Raw genomic sequence first — 21,909 nt, forward strand, 5'->3', positions numbered from 1 at the left:
TGGTCTTTGGAAAAATGTGTTGAAAAATGCCAGGAGAAATTATTACAGAAACAGCTAAAACTAGTAGGAAATCTTACGATCTATGCAGAAGTTGTGGAAGCCACATAGTAGACAATAAAGCCCCACAGAAATTTCTGAATAGGGAGATAATAAAAGCATTAGATAAGTAAGCAGGCTGCTACTTCCCCAAGAATTAAAATGGAAGGAAAATCTGATTAGAAGAACCATCAAGAGCTTAACTAAAGGGGGTGTTAGAATGGGAAGGAAAGAAGAGCAAGGAAACTGACAAATCAACAACTCAGGTGTTGGTTAATCACATTGGAGAAGACTCGAGAAGAGGAAAATACAGTGATATTGGGTCTAGAAGTGATTGGCTCAATGAGGTTATCACAGATAAGAGGGTAAACTCAGAAACAGAGTAGGTTTGAGTGAAGGGTAAATGTAAGTGACAGCTAAATTCCTTGGCTCTTGGATACTAGTATATTGTTGATAATAAAATGAAAATCAAACCAAAAGGAAAATTGGGCATAAGAATGTGGTATTTAGAGTTTTGGTTTAAAATGTGAATTACCTCCTTGCTTTTCAAGGCTTTATGGTTCCTCTTGCAAACTGAAAGGCATAGCAATCACAGGACTGGGCATTCTCTCAAGGCCTTCTGTGAAAGTAACATACACCCTATTCCCCACCAGGTCCTGGTTACTCATTTCTATGACCTGCCCCACCTTTGTAGAATTGATTCTGAGCATACTGATAGAGCAACTTGTATAGAAACAACAAGCATGCACACAAATATATAAATAACTAAACCTCTCTAAGTTATCAAAACCCAGCATGAATAAGCATCTGAACATCTCCTTTTTAAGTTTTTTTTTTTTGCAAATCTCCTTTAATAAGAGATACTGCTCAAGATTCATTGTACTTATAACCTAACTTATAGAATTGTGACGAATACTTAATAGTAAAACTTAAAAAACAGACACCCTTAACCAAATACACAACTAGAGAGAGAGTGAGAGAAAGAAACAAAGAAAAAATTAAATAAACCACAACTATCTAGGTCTGAGAGGCTGAGGGAAGAGTATTAGGTGTTCCAGGTTAGCCTGGGCTATGTTGCAAGACCTTGTCTCAAAAAGCCCGGGATGGAGAGGAGAGGGGAGGGAAACAGAACATAAAATGAGAAGCAACTATGTGAATCAATCTACTTATAATCATTCTATTCTCAAATGTTATGACAAAGGAAAATCCCAGCAAGCCATTTTTATCCTATCCTGCAATGACACTTCCTTTTAATCACTTCTACTCTAATACCACAAGAGGAAACTGTCACGCTGGGATGCTGGCAGGGATGCCTTTTGACATTCCCATCATTTCCTTACCTGGGTACTGTGCCTCTCTGAGAAAATTTCAGAACAAAACACTTTGAATCCCAATTTATTAAAAGCAAACTCTTACCCAATGTTGTAACATCTTGTCTATGAAACGAGACTATTTATGAAGTTTGTAGTAGCAAGGACTAAAATAATGAATTTACCTGTGAGGATTAACTACATTGTTTCTCTATTGTTTTGATAACTTCAAAGGTAGACAGATGGGTGGGGGGAGGGAACCTGCTAGGAAGAGAACATGCCTGTGGTATCACATAGTGACTAAGACAGATGTATGCTACCAAACAAAAGGGAGCCCCTATTCCCATGACCTCATTCTGACATTCAGGTGGCCCAGCTCTTCCAGCCAGACGCTCTAATTGAGAAACCCAGACAAGGAAGAAGACAAACTTTCTTTCATGTCTTCCTCCAAACCGGATCAGGTCAGGTTCCCTATCTTGTGTGTCAAGTCAGAAACCTAACTGTGAGACTTGGAAGGATGTTTTCATTTAGGACAACAAGGAAGAGCATATATCTCTCTTTATTAGTTCATGTAATTGCACATGATCTAAACAATCTCAAAATCGAAGTTTAAGCCGGGCATCCATCCATGACTCACATCAGTAATCTGAACGACTCAATAGGCCCAGATATGAAGATCATGGTTTAAAGCCAGCTTCGGGAAGAAAAATAGAGCTGTGGTTCAAGTGATAAGAGTGTCATCCTGGAGCAAAAAAAGCTATGAGACAGCGCCCAGGCCCTGAGTTCAAGTCCCAGTACTGGAATGAATTAACTAAGTAAGTATAATTTTAAAAACTGAAAAGACTTGTTTAAAATAAATCTTTAAGAAGAAAAAAGGAAGGCTGGGAGCGTGGCCTAGTGGTAGAGTGCTCACCTAACAGGCATGAAGCCCTAGGTTCAATTCCTTGGTACCACATATTCTCAGAAAAAGCGTGAAGTGGTGCTGTGGCTCAAGTGGCAGAGCACTCACCTTGAGCAAAAAGTGTTCAAGGACAGTGCCCAGGCCCTGAGTTCAAGCCCCAGGAGTGGAAAAAAAAAGGGTAAAAGATTAAAAACCTGTCAATGAAGTTTTGCTGGTTGAGGGTGCAAGTGAAGGAAGGGCCTTTTATTTTCCATTTTATACTTTTTTATATTATTTGAAAGTTATTCTGTATTTTTCTTCTATTGAAATGGCTTAATTAAATGAAGCATTTATACAAGTTTGCACTGAAAAGACTTGTATGGAATAAAAGCAATAAAGATCAATCTTATTCCACTATCCAAGATATCCACATTTACTAAGAAGGACGAGAGGCTCTGTGTGTGATGGGCTCATAATACATACTCCAGTTTGTACATGAGAAAATAAAACATACTGACTTTACTTAAGGCTGTTTGTTCTCAAGGTACAATTTTCAGGTGTCCTAACATTGTTTTTATTAAGTAATTTTACAAAGGAGTTACAATTTCGTAAGTCAGGTTACAAATACAATGCTTCTTAATAATGTCACACTTCCATTTTTTCCCATTTTTCCCCTCCAGGACTTACTCACAAGTTATATCGTTAATTTCAACTGCTGAGTCTTAAAATTCCTTTTTACTTTGTATTTGATTTTGTTACATGCATATTTGTGTTTAATTTTCAAAGCTACTAGAGAAAAGACCTCCTAATTTGATCACCTATTTAGATACCTTCACAATACCCTTCCATATCTGTTCCATATCTGGCTACTCAGGAGGCTGAGATCTGAGGATTGTGGTTCAAAGCCAAGCATGGCAAGAAAGTCCATGAAACCAAATTGATGCTATCTATGGCTCAAAATGGTAGAGCTATAGGCAGAAAATCTCAGGGACAGGGCCCAACCCCTGAGTTCAAGCCCCACAATCCACCCAAACTCCCCTCCCCCCAACTAAGGACAACTTCATAAAGTGCTTTGTTAAAAGGTCTACTCCTTTGCACAATTACTTAAGGATTAATAAAAACTTCTCTTTAAGATCTAACTGGCTATGATTCCTGATAGGTAATAAAATGACTGAGTAGAAGATTGAGGCAGAACATCTATCACTGAGGAAGAATGTCTATAACAGTGGAATGAGGCTTTCCATTATCTAAACTCATAGAGCATGATGACATATGAAGCAACCATATACATACGTGTGTGTGTGTGTGTGTGTGTGTGTGTCTCCCCATAGGACGACATATGCCTTATGTATCAATGACTGGGCAAAGCAAAACAGGAGAATCAAAAATAATTCATCTTGAATCTTATCCAGTCTATAGGAATAGCAAAAGATAAGGGGTTCAAGTTTAGGAACACCAGGAGCATGTCATTAGGTGAACCCAGGCTGTTTGGCGTAACTGATACAGCTTTCTCCACAATGAACTGTATGAAGAGGCACACACACAAAAGTGTTCATTTTAGCCAAGTGTGGTGGCTCACACCTGTAATCCTAGCTACTTAGAAGGCTGAGACCTGAGTTGCAGTTCAAAGCCACTAAAGTCCGTGAAACTCTTATTTCCAATTAACCACTAGAAAACCAGAAATGGCACTATGGCTCAATGGGTAGGGCAGCAGCCTTGAGCTGAAGAGCTCAGGGACAGCACCCAGGCCCAGAGTTGGAGCCCCACAACTAACCTCCCCCAAAGTGTTTATTTTAGCTTAAGAGAAACTTAAGGAAGCAGAGCTCTGGCTCAAGTGGTAGAGTGCTAGCCCTGAGCAAACAAGCTTGGGAGGCTGAGTCCAGAATTCAGGCCCCAGGACCAGGATAAGAGGGGGGGGGGGCAGACAGAGAAACTGAGACAGACAGACAGAGAGACAGGGACAGAGAGAGAGGGACAAAGACAGACAGAGACACAAGAGATACCACAGAGAGAGGCAGGACAGACAGAGATACAGAGAAATACAGACAAGAGACACCACAGAGAGGCAGGACAGAGACAGAGAAAGAGAGAGAGATGGAGAGAAACATACGTACAGAGAGAGGGGGGAGGGAGTTAACAGCCAATATGAGCCAAATGTGACACACAGCTGAAGCACAAGGATCGAGAGTTCAAGAGCAGCCTGGGTGCAACAGTGAGATCCTGTTTCTAAAGCAACAAAAATCCAAATAACTAAGAGAATTCTATTTAGATTCTGATTTGGAAAACTAGCTTCAGAAAACATGCTAGAAATTAACTGCAGTAGCCAGGCGCGGTGGCTCACGCCTGTAATCCTAGCTACTCAGGAGGCTGAGATCTGAGGATCAAGGTTCAAAGCCAGCCCAGGCACAAAAGGACCTGAGACTCTTATCTCCAATTAACCTCTAGAAAATGGGAAGTGGGGCTTGGCTCAAGGGTAGGTTGGTAGCCTTGAGCTGAAGAGCTCAGAGACAGTACCCAGGCACAGGGGTAGGGCAGTAGCCTGGAGCTAAAGAGCTCAGGGACAGAGCCCAGGCCTAGTTCAAGCCCCATGACCCACAAAAAAAAAAAAAAAGAAAGAAAGAAATTAACTTCAGTAATATACAATATTCAGGAATTATTAGTAATTGGAATAGGAATTAGTAATTACTAAATATTAGTGATAGGAATTAGTAATAATTAGTTTTGATAATAGTATTTGTGTTATGTAGAGAATGTCAATTTTTAGATGTATTCTTATTTAGGGCTGAAATAACATAAGGTCTAGGATGTACCTTAAAATATTTAGTAGATCAGGGGTTATTGGCTAAGATTATACCTCTAATCCTAGCTTCTGGGAGGCTAAGATTGGAAAGAACATAGTTCCAAGCAGAAAAGTCTACAGATACCAACTCAGTGGAAGAAGGTGGAAATGGTAGTGCATGTCTGTAATCCCAGCTCTGGCAGGAAGATTGTGTGATCCACAAACACCTTGGAAGAATGTAAGACCCTATCTCTCATATTCTACCATTCTCACAAGAGGATGGAGGCACGGGCCAGCATTATAGTGCCTGTGCAGACAGCACAGGGCTCTGAGATAAATCCACAGTACTACCTCTCCCTCCCCCACCCCACCTCCCAAGAAAAAAGACTTAGGGAGGCAAAGCAAGATGAAAAGATACAGGGAAGTGCTGCATAATGCTCATAGTACAGAAAAAATTGAACCTTAACAATAATAGAATCTGATCTTGAAGTGGTGGGGCAGAACATTGTTTTCTGCTGAAACTCCATGCAATGTTAGGAGGGCTAGGGTGACAGCTGAATTAAACTGCCATGTACCTAACATCAAAGCTGGGGATGAGGGAGTATAGAAGGAAGTTTTGCCACAGGGACTTTGTCTACTCTTCAAAAGCAGCTACTATACAATGTTTATCTTTTCCTTCCTTTGAAGTGGAATTTAATTGCAAAGCACATGATGACTAAAGTATACATCATTTCCTTTTCTCCTCCACTGGAAGTGCCTCTGTACTAAACAATATTTCAAGGGTGGTCCCTCCATGACAGGGCTAAATTCTGGCACTTGCTCAGTAATAGGTGTGCTGTGAGACGGACCATTTCCTGCATGCAACATATAAAACAAAACTGGATGTATATCTCCTAGATTTTGGGAAAATCTGTCAGCATACATAAATGTTAGAACTCTCAAAAGTGATCTGTACTTGGAATAAGTATTTTAATTCTAAATATATGGAGATAATCTGCATCAGAAATTAAGTCAAGCTATGTAGGCCAAGCCATGTAATATTAAGGAAGTTAATTACATTTTAGGAAAAATATGTTTCATTTTAAAACAATATATTGAGTCAAGTGCTGGTGACTCACACCTGTAGTTTTAGCTACTTGGGAGGTTGAGATCTGAGGATCACTGTCCAAAGCCAACCTAGGTAGATAAATCCAAGAAAACCACCAAGGAAGTCATAAGTGGGGATGTGACTCAAGTGGTAGAAGACCAGCCTTGAATGAAAAAGCCAAGTGAGCGTGGGGAGCCCTACACTCAAGCCACAATACTGGTTCATAAATCAAATTCAAGCATCATACATGGATATGTACTTATGTGTGAGTTTAAGTGATTTTTGCTGGAGGGAGGGCTAAATTATAAATTGAACTCAGGGTCTGGTAATTGCTAGGAAGGTGCTCTACCACTGAAGCCCTGCTTCCCAGCCCTTTTTGCTTTAGTTATTTTTCAGACAGTAGTTTGTATTTGGAACAGGACTGGTCTAGACTGCGATCTAGTGATGGTCCCAGCACAGATGGGATAAATGTCCACCTCCAGGCCCAGCTTCATTAGGTGGTGGAAATAGGTCTTGCTAACTTTACCCAGGCCTGAACTCATGCTCCTCCCAATCCCTACTTCCTGAGTAGCTAGGGTGACAGGTGGAAGCCATGGCACCTGACCAGAGAGATTTTCTTATTAGTCATCTTCTAGTTTTTCTATAAGATAGATACATCTGAATAGAAAATACTTAAAATAAATTAATCTAATATTCCTTGTAACTATTAAGTCTGCTTTCAGCATTTGCGTTATAATTAGATGGGAAAAGGTTCCCACAAAGCACTATGTTAAATTCAGGTGTGGTGGCACGCCCTTTAAATAACTCTTGAAGGTAAAATGATAGGTACAAAGTCAGACACATGTGTTCAAATACCTTAAACTAATGGAGAGAGTTTAACAGTGGGTTAAGAGGTATGGATATGTGAGCTACTTTCTAAATAAATGTAAAATGAACCTAAGATGACTGTCTACATGAGATCTTTTATTTAGTCTACTGTAATTCCACCCACTAAGAAAGTTAAACAATAACTTCCTTAAAAGACTATTTCCTTTGATAAGAAATCATGTTCCACTAATAGAAAATCAAAATACAGCTTTGGTTTTGCAATACTAGACAGCATAACTTGGGCTCTAAAGGAAAATCTATAACTTAGTTGCGTTTGTAATAGGAAGCACAATACAATAAATACTGCATAAAAGATTTTCTTTTTGGTAGAGTTAATTCAGGGCACTTACTAGGCAAGCATTCTACCACTTGAGCCATACCTGTAGCCCATAAAAATGACTTTAGGATTAATTATTAACTAGTTCCTTGAGTAAGAGTTACAAATATTTTTGATTATGACCCAAAGTCAAAACATTTTTCATCACAACCCAAATAAGCATATATATATATGCATACTAAAACAACAAAAGTTGAATACAATCTTTTTACTATGTGTAATGCATTGTCATATTACCTACACAATTCCATGTCATGATTTCTTAAAAGCATGTTGTTTTTGCCTTGTGTTGATTTCATTATTTACTAATGGGTTTCAACAAGCAGTGTGCTTTGAACCATCACAACAGTGAAACCATTTCTAGAGTCATGATTTCATTACAGATGCATCCTTGCTCTTCTAACATTCAAGTTCCAACAGGTCTACACACACACACACACACACACACACACACACACACACACACACATATCCATGTGTGGGTGTGAGAAAATTTCTTCCCATGTCTAAGATCAAGTAAGCTCTTGACGACTGCAGTCTTTCAACCACAAAGGCAAGCTTGCCATTATTACAAAGTTCTTTGTCTGATGGAGAGGCAGGCAGATTTCCCAAGGTATCACTCATTTCACAACCAGCCACACGCTTAGCTATTTTCCAATTGTGCTTGACTTTATCCTTTTATGTTGACGGACGAAATGGATGAGAATAAAAACAGACAATGCAAAGTTGTAATGATAAAACAGAACAAAGATTCAAACTCTTTCATTTTCCTTTCAGGAAAATCCATGCTAATATGCTCAAAGAAATCATAGTCAGAGACTAGAAACATACCTCAAGTTCTTCTACACTGTGGATAATCTCTTTCAATCTTATTATCACCATATTTAAAATATGTGTTAATAATCTAATGATCTAACTGATGAAGATAGTAGCTTTGTCTCAGGGATGAAAGATAAGTGAAACCAAAATTAAAGGGACTGGTCAAAAATCTCTCCACAGAAACTCTACACCATTGTTTCCTAGGAACTAAAAGAATCATTGAAAAAAGAATTCTCTCCACGGGTTCCTCAATAACTTTCTACATTATGTGTGATTCTTTCACCACTGTGCATAACACATTCCATGTTTATTTTATTAGAGACTTTATATCCCATGGCAAAACACCTCAAGAACCAATTTGGTGTTACTCTTTAATGTCTTACAAGGGAAATCTGGGAAAACGCTGTAATTCTTTGTTGTTCATCTGGCACATGACTTCTACTGGGCAGTCAAAAATGATTGAAAGTGTTGTGGGAATGGAGAAGGTTTGTGAATGATTCCCACATCCTTGGGAGGTGAGAGAAACACAATACTTGCAATCTCAGATTCTCACATAGCCCTGCCCAAAACTGATGGCAGGGCTTTAGGCAGGTCCTTTCACCTCCCAAGCTTCAATTTCATAAAGTGAAACACAGGGCCAACAGTGAGGCCCAAATCATAGGACTGTCATAGCATTACAATAAAATTAAGGAAATGGAATACAGCTGGGAGCCAGTGGCTAACACCTGTAATTAGATACTCAAAATGCCGAGACTTTGAGGATTGAAAATCAGTCTGGGCAGAAGAGTCCTAAAGACTCCATCTTCAAATTAACCATCAAAAAGCCAGTCATGAGTCCTGTGTTCAACGCCTGTTACTAGAAGAGAGAGAGTGAAAGAGAGTGAGAGAGAGGGAGGGCAGGGATAGATGGAGGGAAGGAAAGGAGGGAGGGAGGGAGGGAAGGAGGGAGGGAGGAGCTAGGCATGATAGAACACATCTATAATCACAACTCAGGAACAGAAGGATCACAAGTTCAGGGTGACTCTAAATTATGTAACCAGACATCTCAAAACACATGAAACAAAACAGCTCAGACCAATGATAAATGAAGCATTCAATATTACAATGAATGTTTTTCTGTATGTACGCCAGTCCTGGGGCTAGAACTCAGAGCCTAGTCACTGTCCCTAAACTTCTTTTGCTCAAGGATAATACTCTGCTACTTGAGCCACAGTGCCACTTCTGGCTTTTTCTCTTTATGTGGTACTGAGGAATCTAACGCAGGGCTTCATACATGCTAGACAAGCACTCTACCACACATTCCCAGCCCTACAATAAAAATTTTAAAGAAGCAACATAGAAGCCAAGTGCCAGTGGCTCATGTCTGTAATCCTAGCTACTCAGTATTCTGAGATCTGAGGATGTTGGTGCAGAACCAATCCAAGGAAGGAGGTACTTATCTCCAACCTCAAAAACCTGAAAAAGAGCTGTGGCCCAGGTGGTAATGCACTCGCTTTGAGCAGATAAAGCTCAGGGGGAAGCACAAAGTCCTGAGTTCAAGTCCCAGAGGAAAAGCACCAAATTTTTTTTTTAAAAAAAGGAACACATTGGAGCCAGGAGTTTGACCTAGTGGTAGAGTGCTTGCCTAGCATACACAAAGACCCGGGTTCAATTCCTCAGTACCACATACATAGAAAAAAGCTGGAGGTGGTGCTGAGACTCAACTGGTAGAGCTCTAGCCTTGAGAAAGTCCAAGGACAGTGCTCAGGCCCTGAGCTCAAGTCCAGGACTGGCAAAAAAAAAAAAAAAAAGGAACACAGAGAGAACACATAGTAAAAATACAGTAGAGTTTAAATTGCCATTTTAAAAATGCAACACATATTAACCTATCAAGAGTACTTCTTGGGGCTGGGAGTTTGGCATAGTGGTAAAATGCTTGCCTAACATGCACGAAGACCGGGGTTCAATTCCTCAGTAACACATAAAGAGAAAAGGCCAGAAGTGGTGCTATGGCTCAAGAAGTAGAGCACTAGCCAACCAGGACTAGCAAAAAAATAATATAGAAAGAAAAGAAAATATTGCTTTGAATTACTTAACTTTGCCCTTATATACAGGCTGTATGGGCTCAAGAAGCCACCTATTTTCTGTATCAATTTTCCTCATCTTTTTGTTTTGTTTCTGTGGGCCTTGAGCTCTTCAGCTCAAGGTTACTGCCCTTCCCGTGGGCCAAGGCATTGTCCTTGAGTTCTTCAGCCCTAGGCTACCTCTCTAGCCCTGAGCCTCAGCCCCACTTCACATTTTCTAATGGTATACTGGAGATAAGAGTCTCATGTTGTTTAGCGCCTGGCCTGGCTTTGAACCAAGATCCCCAGATCTCAGCCTCCTGATTATAGGTGTGAGCCAGTGTAGTCGGCAATTTTCCTTGTCTTTAAAATCACCAACTTGGGAGTGGGGGGGGGCACTTAAAAAAAAGAAATAAATGTACTCATTACCTGATTCATGAAATGGTGCCTCCCTGTAGAACACCATAATAATAATAAAATTATTTTTAGAAAAAAATCACTCAGGGGCTGGGAGTTAGGCCTAGTGGTGGAGTGCTTGCCTAGTATGCACGAAGATCCGGGTTTGATTCCTCAGTATCACATAGATAGAAAAAAGCCGGAAGGGGTGCTGAGGCTCAAGTGGTAGAGCTCTAGGAAAGTCCAAGGACAATGATCAAGCCCTGATTTCAAACCCCAGGAATGGAAAGAAAGAACGAAAGAAAGAAAGAAAGAAAGAGAGAGAGAGAGAGAGAGAGAGAGAGAGAGAGAGAGAGAGAGGAAGGAAGGATTGATTCAACTGTAACTGGATGCTGGATGTGGTAAGGATAAAAGAGGCTGTGTGTCTCAGTGTATTAAATTGCTGACAATGTGTAATCAGAAGGCATTTCCCAATACCTTCCCACTCCCCATTTACTGAAAGGTCAGCACACTCTGGAGTACTAGGATTTTTGGTGCTAGTGTTCAAGAGTCTTACAAGGAGGTCTTGCCATGGCTTTCCTGAAAAGAGTTGCAAGATAAATGAGCTTGGAGATTACACACACACACACACACACACACACACTAGAACGCACTGCCCAACAGTACACAGGACAACACCAAGAGGAGATGCAGCTGGAAGTTTTTCCCAGGGAGCTGTGTCCCCCGGGGCATCTCCGGGGAGTCTTGTACTGGGGAATATACTGGTCAACTCGTGGATGAGGCTCTCCATGTCTGTGAGCTACACAGACAGAGCCCATGGGGCTTCTGGGACTAAAAGGCCAATGTAGAAAAGTGGACTTTGGCCTTTAGAGTTCTAAAAATGATTTGGAAATTGTTGTATGATTGGATACTCAGAAGTAGAAGACCTTTCCCACTCTTGTTACTAAGTAACAAGTGTTTTGGGTGCCTCTTCAACAACAGATTTCAGAAGTTTCTTCATTTCACAGATAAAAATTAAAGAACAACTTGTTTGTACAGTAAAACAAGTCTTAAGGGTACTGTTTTATCGATGATGAAGATTCTTAGAACAAGAGATGAAGGAGCAGCTGGCTTTAGGAATGCCAGGATGTTGAAGCAATGTACAAAGTGTTAGGCTTGAAGTGGAAGTGAAAAGGAATCTTTCCTGTCTGCAGAATATGCTATGTTTTCTAAATTTGGTTTCAGGTTAAATATGGATGTTGTCAATATTTAGATACCAATAAAAGTAGAGGTTAAAAAAAATGTTTTTCAGCCTGTTGCTGGTGGCTCACACTTAAAAATCTTACTTACCCAGGAGTGTGGTTCAAAGCCAACCCAGGCTTTTCTAGTCCATGAGACCCTTACTTCCAAAATAGCTGGAACTGGAGCTGTGGATCAACTGGTAGTGCACTAAGCTTGAGCATAAAAAGCTCAGAGATAGAATGCAGACCCTGAATTCAAGCCCCAGGACTGACACTCCCTCTCCCTCTCTCTCCCTCTCTCTCCCTCTCTCTCCCTCTCTCTCCCTCTCTCTCTCTCTCTCTCTCTCTCTCTCTCTCTCTCTCTCTCTCTCTCTCTCTCTCTCTCTCACACACACACACACACACACACACACACACACACAAGTGTTACATAAATAACAATTTGAAGCCACTGAGTGAAGTGTTGATGGGAAGAAGTTCAGCTCAGAGATTATCAATTCACAGAGCACCTGGAGGCTTCAACGTGTTACTTCAAGTCAGTGGTCATTCTTAGTATCACAGATAGTGAGGTAATAACTGAAGCAAAAATAATGTGTAAGGGCCAGGAATTTGACTAGTGGTAGAGTGCTTGCCTAGCATGCATGAAGACCCAGGTTCAATTCCTAGGTACCATATACATAGAAAAAAGCTGGAAGTGTGCTATGGCTCACGTGGTGGAGCTCTAACCCTGAGAAAGCCCAAGGACAGTGCTCAGGCCCTGAGTTCAAGGCCAGGACTGGCAAAACAAAAACAAAAATCCTTAAAATTCATACTTGCTGAAATTATTTTGATGTATTCTAGTTCTGAAAAGTAAGTTGTTTATTTAATATGTGAGTGTCTGTGTGTATACCAAATACATTAATAGCTACTAGTTAGAATCAGGTTTCACGGGCAAATGAAATGCCAGTTTGCGTAACCAAACCAAATATATATCTATATATACACACATATGTATATATAATATCAGTTATCGATTAGATACTTCAGTATTGACTATGTGTGTGCGTATTTTGGTGCTTGGATTTAGGACTTGTTCACTGTCCTTTAGGTTATTTTCACTCAAGGTTAGCATTCTATCACTTGAGCCACAGCTCCACATCTGTTTCTTTGGTGATTAATTGGAGACTAGGAGTCTCAAACTCCTTACCTGAGCTGACTTCAACTGCTGTCCTCAGATCTGAATCTACTGAATAGCTAGGATTACAGGGATGAGTCACCAACACCCAGATATTTTTACTATCATTTATAAAGTGTCAAGCATAACAATCCACTGATTTTGCAGATTTAAGGATCACAATTATTTATGTCTATAAAATGGCAATAAAAGTATTGTACCAAAGCAAAAAAATAATAATAATGTGTACATTCAGTGTGGCATGGGTAGAAGCACATGGCACATGTGCTTATGTTTACCAAAAACTTGAATCTAGCCAACTTTTAAGTCTAACTCCACTCTGCAAAAGAAATAGCGGAACAATGTATCCAATAGGCAGTATACAATAAATTATAGGAATATACAGTTAAAAACAGCCAGCAAAATTTAGGGTGTGAGCTGGGTGGCAGGACACCCAGGAGAATTTCATGAAAGCAAGTTAATGGGTGCGGGTCAGTAGTAGATTAAAAGTGCACAGAAATGGAAGGACAAAAAGTAAGCAAATGCAGCAGTGGTACTCACTAGACACTATTTTGGAAACGAACTACACAACTTGAGGGTGGGGATGGGAGGGAAAAATAAGAGGGGGGGGGAGACATTGTCCAAAAAAGTGTTCATTACCTAATTATCTGACTTATGTAAATAACGCCCCTGTACATCACCTTTATAATAATTGGAAAAATATTTATCACAAAAAAAGAGTCAAGCTCTGGTGGCTCATGGTTGTAATTCTAGCTACTGAGGAGGCTAAGATCAGAGGATGGTGGTTTGAAGGATGAGAAGAAGTCCATGAGATTCATCTCCAGTTAAGCTGCAAGAAGCTAGAAGCTCCAGGCACTAATAATCCTAGCTACACAGGAGGCTAAATTCTGAGGATCACTGTTCGATGCCAGCCCAGGCAGAAAAGTCCATGAGACTCTTATCTCCAATAAACTATCAAAAAACAACAACAACAAACAAGAGCCAAAGTAGAGCTGTGGCTCAAGTGGTAAGTAATAGAGTGCTAGCCTTGAGCAAAAGAAGCTCAGGGATAGTGCTCAAGCCCTGAGTTCAAGCACCAGTACCAAAAAAAAAAAAAAAAAAAAAAAAGCTGGAAGTGATGGTATGTCTCAAGTAGTGGACTGCCAACTTTGAGTGGAAAAAGATGTGATAGTAGGAGGATTTAAGTTCAAGCGCCTCTGCAGTAACTAGCTGCAATTTGTAGTCTTTGCTTGGATTCCTGTTTACACACAACAATTTTAAAAGGGCATGTTTAAAATAATGGGGGAGGGGCCTGGAGTTTGGCCTAGTGGTAGAGTGCTTGCCTAGCATGTAGGAAGACTTGGGTTTGATTCCTCAATACCACATACATAGAAAAAGCCAGAAGTGTTAGAGTGCTAGCCTTGAGAAGGCCCAAGTACAGTGCTCCAGGCCCTGAGTTCAAGCCCAGGACTAGCAATAAATAAATAAATAAAATGTTAATATGACTTAAATTATTAATAGTATTCCTACATGTGATTATAACATCTCAGTTCAGAAAGAAAATACAAATAAAGATTATTCTTAAATTTAAAATTTTGATCTAGTTGTCATATCTATTATCATTTTGAAGCTCTTAAGTTTCAAGGGTTTCAGACTCTCCTGAGCTAGCAGTAACTAGTAGCTAATAGTGAATACGGGGCCATTTCTCTATTAGTAGAATCAGGCTATTATGAGATTTATAGGGGCAATAAAAAAATTTAAAAAAGGAAATTTTTATTCAGATTGTAAAGTCCTTGGAGTAGGATTATGATTATGGATCTCCCATGAGCTATTAAGTCTCTGGGTTTTCCTTTGGAATGGAATCAACCACGTTTCAATCTGAAACTTGAATCTGAACTTTAGATACAATAAAAAGGTTGAACTAAGACTACTCAGCCACTTAAAAATTAGTTGACAGACTGTTTACCTATTTTTCCATGTGGACTGGTAATTCAAATGTATCTGGACTTAAAACTTTTCCTTTTTGCCTTGTTCTCGGTCAGGAATAATATTGAAATTAGTTCTTTCTTCCCATGTTTTTCAAGAATAGAGTGCTTCATTAAAAAATACACAACATTTAAGCATATCCCCTAAACATACTCAAAACGAAGCTGTAGAAGTTATGTTTCATTTGGTGATGAAAGAAAAGATTGTATTCTTTTTCCTTGCAGTAAGATCTAAATATGATGAAAACTGAATAAAAAGCCCATAAGAGTGCTTATAATTTAAACTGGAAAATGCTGATTATAAAAACAAATGTGGAGCCGGGCACAATGACTCATTCCTGTTATCCTAGCTATTCAGGAGACTGAGATCTGAGGATCAAGGTTCAAAGCCAATCGGACACAAAAGGACCTAAGACATTTATCTCCAATTAACTTCTAGAAAATGGGAAGTGGAGCTTGGCTCAAGGGTAGGGTGGTCGCCTTGAGCTAAAGAACCCAAGGCAGAGTTCAAGCCCCATGACCCATAAAAAAAAAAAAAAATGTGGTTCCCTGTAATAACAAACTCCAAATCATATATCATATAAGATTGACTACTTTAGAATATCTTTAATAACCTCATCTATAGGGATCAAGAATTATCTTTCTGGTTCCAAAAGCAAGGAAGAGTTATTTGAAAAATATAAAAGACAAAAATCTTGTTAAGACTGAACAGCTATGTCAGCCAAGACCAAAAAAAAAAAAAACAAACTCCACTTTCACCAGGCACTGTGGTCATGCTAGTAAGCCTAGATAATCAAGAGATCTAAGGATTACAATTCAAAACCAGCATGGGCAATACAATACGAGAGACTGTGATCTCTAGCCACCAAAAGGCCAGAAGTGGAGCATGGCTCAAGCAGTAGGGCACTAGCATTGAGCACAAAAGCTCAGAGACAGTACTCAGACCCTGATTTCAAGAGCCAAAAGTGGCACAAAAATAAATATATGCACAAAAACATAATTCCTCATAAGTGTAAAATATCCCATAATGGTTATTCCATATGCTTTACAAGTCTGTTTCAGTATACACCAGGTTTAAGAATTGAACTTACAAGGAAAAAAATTAATAAAAGTCTGTGAGGCATCATTTAGTAGGATAGATTGACTTGTTTACCGGACTCCTTAAACAGAACTCCTTTCTTGTCTGAGATACATGGTATAACTTAATGTTTCTAAGTGTTGCTAATTATCACTACCAGAGATCTGGCACACAATGTTCTCCGGGCACATTCCCCTCTTTCTGCTACACTTCCACTGAAAAGGCATCCTTACATACAGAAGCAAGCATGCCTGAGGACCTGGCTTGAGAAACAAAATTAATTAGTGTAAGCAGCTGATGTACCTTCATAAAGAACTCCAGTAGGCATTTTATTACTTAGTTTCCACTCATTAAGAAATGGTTTGAAAATATCTCCTGAACACAAAGAGACTGTTCAAGTCCACAGTGCCTTTTGTCCCCTGCAAGGAAGACAAGCTGACAGCTCTGGTCACTCCCCCTGGGAACATAGTCTACAAGGCTGACTGAATCTCAGACTTTCCCCTGGACTGATAAGATCAGGGGAAGTCTGAGCCACTGCTGGACTTCTGGGGCAGAAGGTGCCAGAATAAACTTGTACTTACATTTCTTAAAAAGCTACTCACCTAAAACATCAGATATCAGCAGATCTCATGTCTAACTAAATACGTATAAGTGATGACTAGGGTGTAGACCTTTTAATAGTAACAAACTATGAGCTAAGCAGTTTTTTGTTTTGTTTTGTTTTTAGTAATCTGTAAGCATCCATGATTTGAGCCTACATGTTTTCAGGTCCACTGCTTCACCCAAGTCCCAGACATCATAAAAGGCTAGATGAAATCTAAGTATATGGTTTTCTACAAATAGAATAAGCAGCAATGAGCCAGTGGCTCACACCTGTAATCCTAGCAATTCAGGAGGCTGAGATCTGAGGATCATAGTTCAAAGCCAGGAGGGGTCAGGAAAATCTGTAAGATTCTTATCTCAAACTAACCACCAGGAAAGGCTAGAAGTGGTAGAGTGTTAGCCTTGAGAAAAAAGAGCTCAGGGACAGTGGCCAGGTCCTGAGTTCAAGCCTCAAGACTGACAAAAAATTAAAAGTTAAAAATCAGCTGGGCACTGGTTCAAAGCCAGCCTGGGCATGAAAGTCTGTGCGACTCTTACCTCTATTATCCACCAGAAAATGGGAAGTGGTACTGTGGCTCAAGGGGTAGGGCGGTGGCCTGAGCTGAAGAGCTCAGGGACAGCACCCAGGCCCCAGGACCACTACCGACAACAACAAGTTAAAACTCATGTGAAACAATCAGTAAATTTCTGACTTGTTTTCAGTGAGCCCAGAGAAACAGGGCAAAGAGACGGAGCTGACATTACCCAGACTGGCAAGTACCTGGGCCTGGCACAGATAGGCCACTGGGAGGAGTGGATAATTCTTTAACGAAAAGAATAAAAGCCTCATATAGGTAAGTAACACCTATACAATGACCACAGACCCTAACAAACAAAGAAATTTTAATACTTCCATTGATCAGGCTCCCATGAATGATGCTAAATGATGACCTCTTCCCTGAATCAGAATGTCAAAATGAGAAAATGTCCAAGAACATTCCCAGTAACAGAATCCTAAAACTAGAAAATGTTTCTATCACTTCCAGACTGAAGAGGGTGGGAATTCCTTGGTGAGACTGTACACTCTTAGGCCCCACCTTCTGGAAATCTGATTCAGAATCAGGAGGCCAGACCAAAAATCGGAAGTGGAGCTAAGGCTCACATGATAAGAGCTTTAGTGCCTAGAGCTTTTTAAAAAAGCTCAAGAACAGTACACAGGTCCCAAGTTCAAGCCCCAGCATAGGAGAAAGGAAGAGGTGAGTGTGGAATTTCAAGCCAGAGGAGTAGTGCACAAGCACACTTTCAGCACCTTGGCAACTGAGGCAGGATTATATACAATTCCAAGCCATCTCAGGCTATGGAGACTCTCTCCCAAGAAATAAAGGAGCAGGCATAGTAGCTCACCCCTGTAATCTCAGGTTAGTCTAGGTATAAAATGCAAGGCTCTATCTGGAAAACAAAAACAAAAACAAAACAAAAAACACAAAACACAACAACAAAATTAAAGCAAAAAAAAAAAAAAAGAGTAAAGAGTATGTGGCTCAAATAGAAGAGTGCCTGACTCGAAAGCACGAGAGGCCCTACATTTAAACTTTAGTACCAAAAATGTGTAACTAACAAAAGGGAAGGTTTTTTACACTAACACTGTCCTAACCAATTCAAGTAGTAATACCACTTGGGACCAGCACCCAATTATACACTGTATATCTCAAGGCCTGCAAAGGGAATACATACTTTTATTTGTGCATACTTCAAAAACATATTGCCACAGCCACTTTGGAAAATCACAAATAAGAGAAACATTCAATAATCATTATTATGTCCCTTCACTCAAGAATCATTAGAAAAAAATGTTTTCAGTAAATATCTCAAATACTAAGCTTAGTTTCTGTGTGATTGGCATTTTTAAACATGTCTTGAACACAGGAAGATGTTCCATACAAACTCAAATGACAATTACATTCTTCCTCCAGGTAAAGGTAATAAACCCTCACACTTAAAGCTCAATAAGATTTAAACAATCCTATTTCTTCCCAGACAACCGCTCTGTAAAGTGCCCAAATGACAGCCTGGCAGAGCACAGGCAGTCTGAACTTTCAAGAAAAGATGAATGACAGTGCTGGGAAGACCTGTAATCTCAGAACTTGGGGTTGGGGAGGCAGGAGCATCACCAGTTTCATACCAGCCTGGTCCACACAGGGAGACCCTGCTGGAAGGAAGGAAGGAAGGGGGAAGGAAGGGAGGGGAGAGATCACAGCTTTAATGAGACTACTCAGGGTCATATTGTTGAACAGATTCATAAATGCATGCGCATTTTCAAACTGCGACTTGAAATCGCATTTAAAATACCCACTACACAGATTCAACAAAACCTTACATATGCATTAGTTTTACCATATGTGTCACTACACTGACTCTAGACAAAAATTTTCTTTCTTTTTTTTTTTTTTGTCGGTCGTGGGGCCTGAACTCTGGACTTGGGTGCTGTGCCTAAATTCTTCAGCTTAAGGCTACCAGCCTACCCCTGGAGCCAGAACCCCACTTCCTAGACAAAATAATTTCAAGGACTTGTTTGCAGCAATCCAATATGCAAATACCCGCCCAGCCTCCTAAGGCTGTATTTCAGGCTGGAATGAATGCATGGTCTGCTGGGAAAATGCCAATGCTGGGTTCTGGTCTCAACAGAAAAAGCACAATAGTGGGTTTCATTAGACTCCCTACTAAGCCACCCAGGCACCGGTAATCCTACCTACTCAGGAGGCTGAGATCTCAGGCTCTCAGTTCAAAGCCAGCCCGGGCAGGAGAGTCTGAATGACATCTTAGCTCCAATCAACCACCCCCAAACGGGAAGTGGAGCTGTGACTCAAAGTGGTAGAATGCTAGATAGCCTTGAGCACAAAAGCATGGGGACAGCTGCCAGGCCCTGAGTTCAAGCCCCATGACCGACAAAAAAAAAAAAGCCATCTAGGGCTGGCAAATCCATTCAATTTCTGCCTTCGCTTGGTGGACAGACAAGAGAGTAAACAGTGTTGTAGGCTGCTTAGACGGAACTCGAAGGTACAGAGAAAGAGCAGCTTGGTCTGGGTCCACGCCTCAGATACCCTAGTAGGATCCCATCCACAGGAATTTCAACTTGCGTTCAGGCAGGTCACTCAGGAGAAGGTGGCACCGTGTGGCCGGCCGCCTGCTCCGGGGCCAACGTGGGGAAAACATGGCCCAGCCATTCAACTGGAGCCGACAAACCCACACCGCAGCTTTATCCAAAAGGCCGGAGCAGCGCGCCCTCGGACCCTGGTGTCCCCTAAGGCGAAACCCCCGCCCCGCGCCAGGTCACTCCTCCGGGGCCGGCACCGTCGGAAGCCGAGCCGTCTGGACTGGGAGACGGCGAAGCGAGACAAGTGGCCCAGGTGCGGAGTTGATTTTCGTGGGGGGCGGGAAGCAGTTCAGCCAGGGATCGCAAATCCTCAACTTAGTTTATCCCCAGCGGCGGCCTGGCAGAGCCGGACGCGGCCGAACCCCACTTCCTCCCGCTCGGGGTCCCTCCAGGCCCGGCCCGCGGCGTCCCGGGCGCCTCAGTCCGCCAGACCGCGAGCCACTCAACTCACCCAGCTCCTCCGCCTGCAGCCGGAGCGGAGCGCACACCGCCAGCAGCAGGGCCAGGAGGCCCGGCCCCGCAGTCCCCGCCAGCTCGCCGCCCTCCGAGGCCCTGCCGGGCGCCAGCTTGGCAGGTTCCACCTTCCCCTCGGCCGGCGCGGCGCCGCCGCAGCCAGTGCGCCGCCGCTTCCTCAGCTGCTGAGCACGGCGACCTCACTGGGAACAGCGGCTTCTCAACGCCGTTTCGCTACTGGGAGCCTCTGCGCCCAGCGGGTGGGGGCGTGGCCATAAATCCCCGCCCCTCCGCGCGCCGTCCCCGCCCCCGCCCCGCCCCCAAGGGAGGAGTCTCTTCGCCAGCGGTACGCAGCGTCGGAACTGCGTTGCTTCTTTGCCCAGTTCCGAATCTATTATCTTTTCCGGGCGATTCAGCAACCAGTGGGAGGGGCGTGGCCAACAGACCCCGCCCCCCACAGCATGCAGGCCACGCCCCTCCCTACCCTGGCTAAGCTCAGCCGCTGCCTGCTCTCCGTGGTGGCTCGCCTGGCATCCTGAAACGCACCCGGCGGGAAGATTTCCCCGGGAGCCGCGGGGCGCGGGCGTCCTCCGTGCTCAGGTCGTCCTGTCTCACTTCGCAGTTCCTTCGTCCGTGCGCTCGCGCAGTGTTTAGTTGTTCGGCTCAGCGTTGAGCCTATCTGGCCGGGGATTCAACCCACGTGGCACTTGTCAGAAGTTAAGCATCATCGAGCAAGGAGTCTTTAACTCCCATATCCCGCGTGGGAAGCCAGAAAGTTTTCTCCTTTCCTATTTCTCCGTACTGCTTCCCTGATATGCTAGAGTAAATCCTTGTTAGACTTTTAAATATATATATATATATTTTATAAAGAATTCACTCTGGCTTCTAGACTCGGACCTTGGAGGACACAATTAACACACACCGGTGTGAAGGGGGGAGGAATGAGGGGAGGAAGGGGAAGTGGGACTGGGGCGCTGGGAGCCGTGGATGTCAGGGGTTACGAGGTGGAGGGGCCAGAGCATGCAGGGCTGGCAGGCCACAGAAGAGAGGCATAACCCGGTCTTAAAATCCAGGGACATACATCCCGGGAAGAGAATGAGAAAAAAAAAAAAAAGGAAGGAGGGTGGGTTGAAGTGTGGAGAGTTTTGAGACTGTTGCGCAGTGGTTGAGTGGGGTGACAACAGTGGAAATGAATGGTAACCGATCAGATACGTTCCCCGGTGGCCTTGTAAGCGACCCTCTTCCCAACAGACAGGTCCTTTTTGCTTGTCTCTTGGTTTTTAACATTTGAGACTTGAGAGGGGGAGGGAGGGTGAACGCGAGGAAGGAATTCAAACTTGAATCCCAGGTACCCACTTGGAAAGGAGATAGTCAAACCACAGGGCTTTACAATTCTTAGGTTGAAAAAATGTGCTCCCATGAAAACACGGCATCATGAAGCGATCATGACAGGATACACTGAATCGTTTTCTCTTTCCAGCTTTCCCTTTTTCCTATTTCTCTATCTTTTCAAGATAGGGAGCTTGGGCAGCTGCTGCCAGACTCTAAAGCCATGAATGAAGCCAAGACAGAGAAACGTTGTTTAGCAGGGAGGAATTCCTGGGCTGAGGCAGGTGAGTTCCCAGGGTGACCATTTCCATCTCTGCGGATACTTTGATGGGGATGGTATATATGTGTGTATGTATGTATGTATGTATGTATGTATGTATGTATGTATGTATGTATGTATTT

The 21,909-nt window shown here is 42.1% G+C and overlaps 1 protein-coding gene across 1 annotated transcript in view; it reads right to left on the bottom strand.

Moving 5' to 3' along the window:
• Dcbld1 (discoidin, CUB and LCCL domain containing 1) overlaps positions 1–21,611 on the bottom strand; it is a 63,268-nt gene extending 41,657 nt beyond the window's left edge. The window contains exons 1-3 of the mRNA XM_090337754.1: positions 21,531–21,611; positions 20,663–20,857; positions 20,177–20,363 (exon numbers count right to left, since the gene is read on the bottom strand). Coding sequence (XP_090193880.1) covers positions 20,177–20,363; positions 20,663–20,857; positions 21,531–21,611 — 463 coding nt within the window. The remainder of the gene's footprint in view (positions 1–20,176; positions 20,364–20,662; positions 20,858–21,530) is intronic.
• Between the last annotated feature and the right edge of the window lie 298 nt (positions 21,612–21,909).

This window comes from Megascapheus bottae, chromosome 8 (genome assembly GCF_031878675.1).
Source record: "Megascapheus bottae isolate mThoBot1 chromosome 8, mThoBot2.hap1, whole genome shotgun sequence".
Classification (NCBI taxonomy): domain Eukaryota; kingdom Metazoa; phylum Chordata; class Mammalia; order Rodentia; family Geomyidae; genus Megascapheus; species Megascapheus bottae.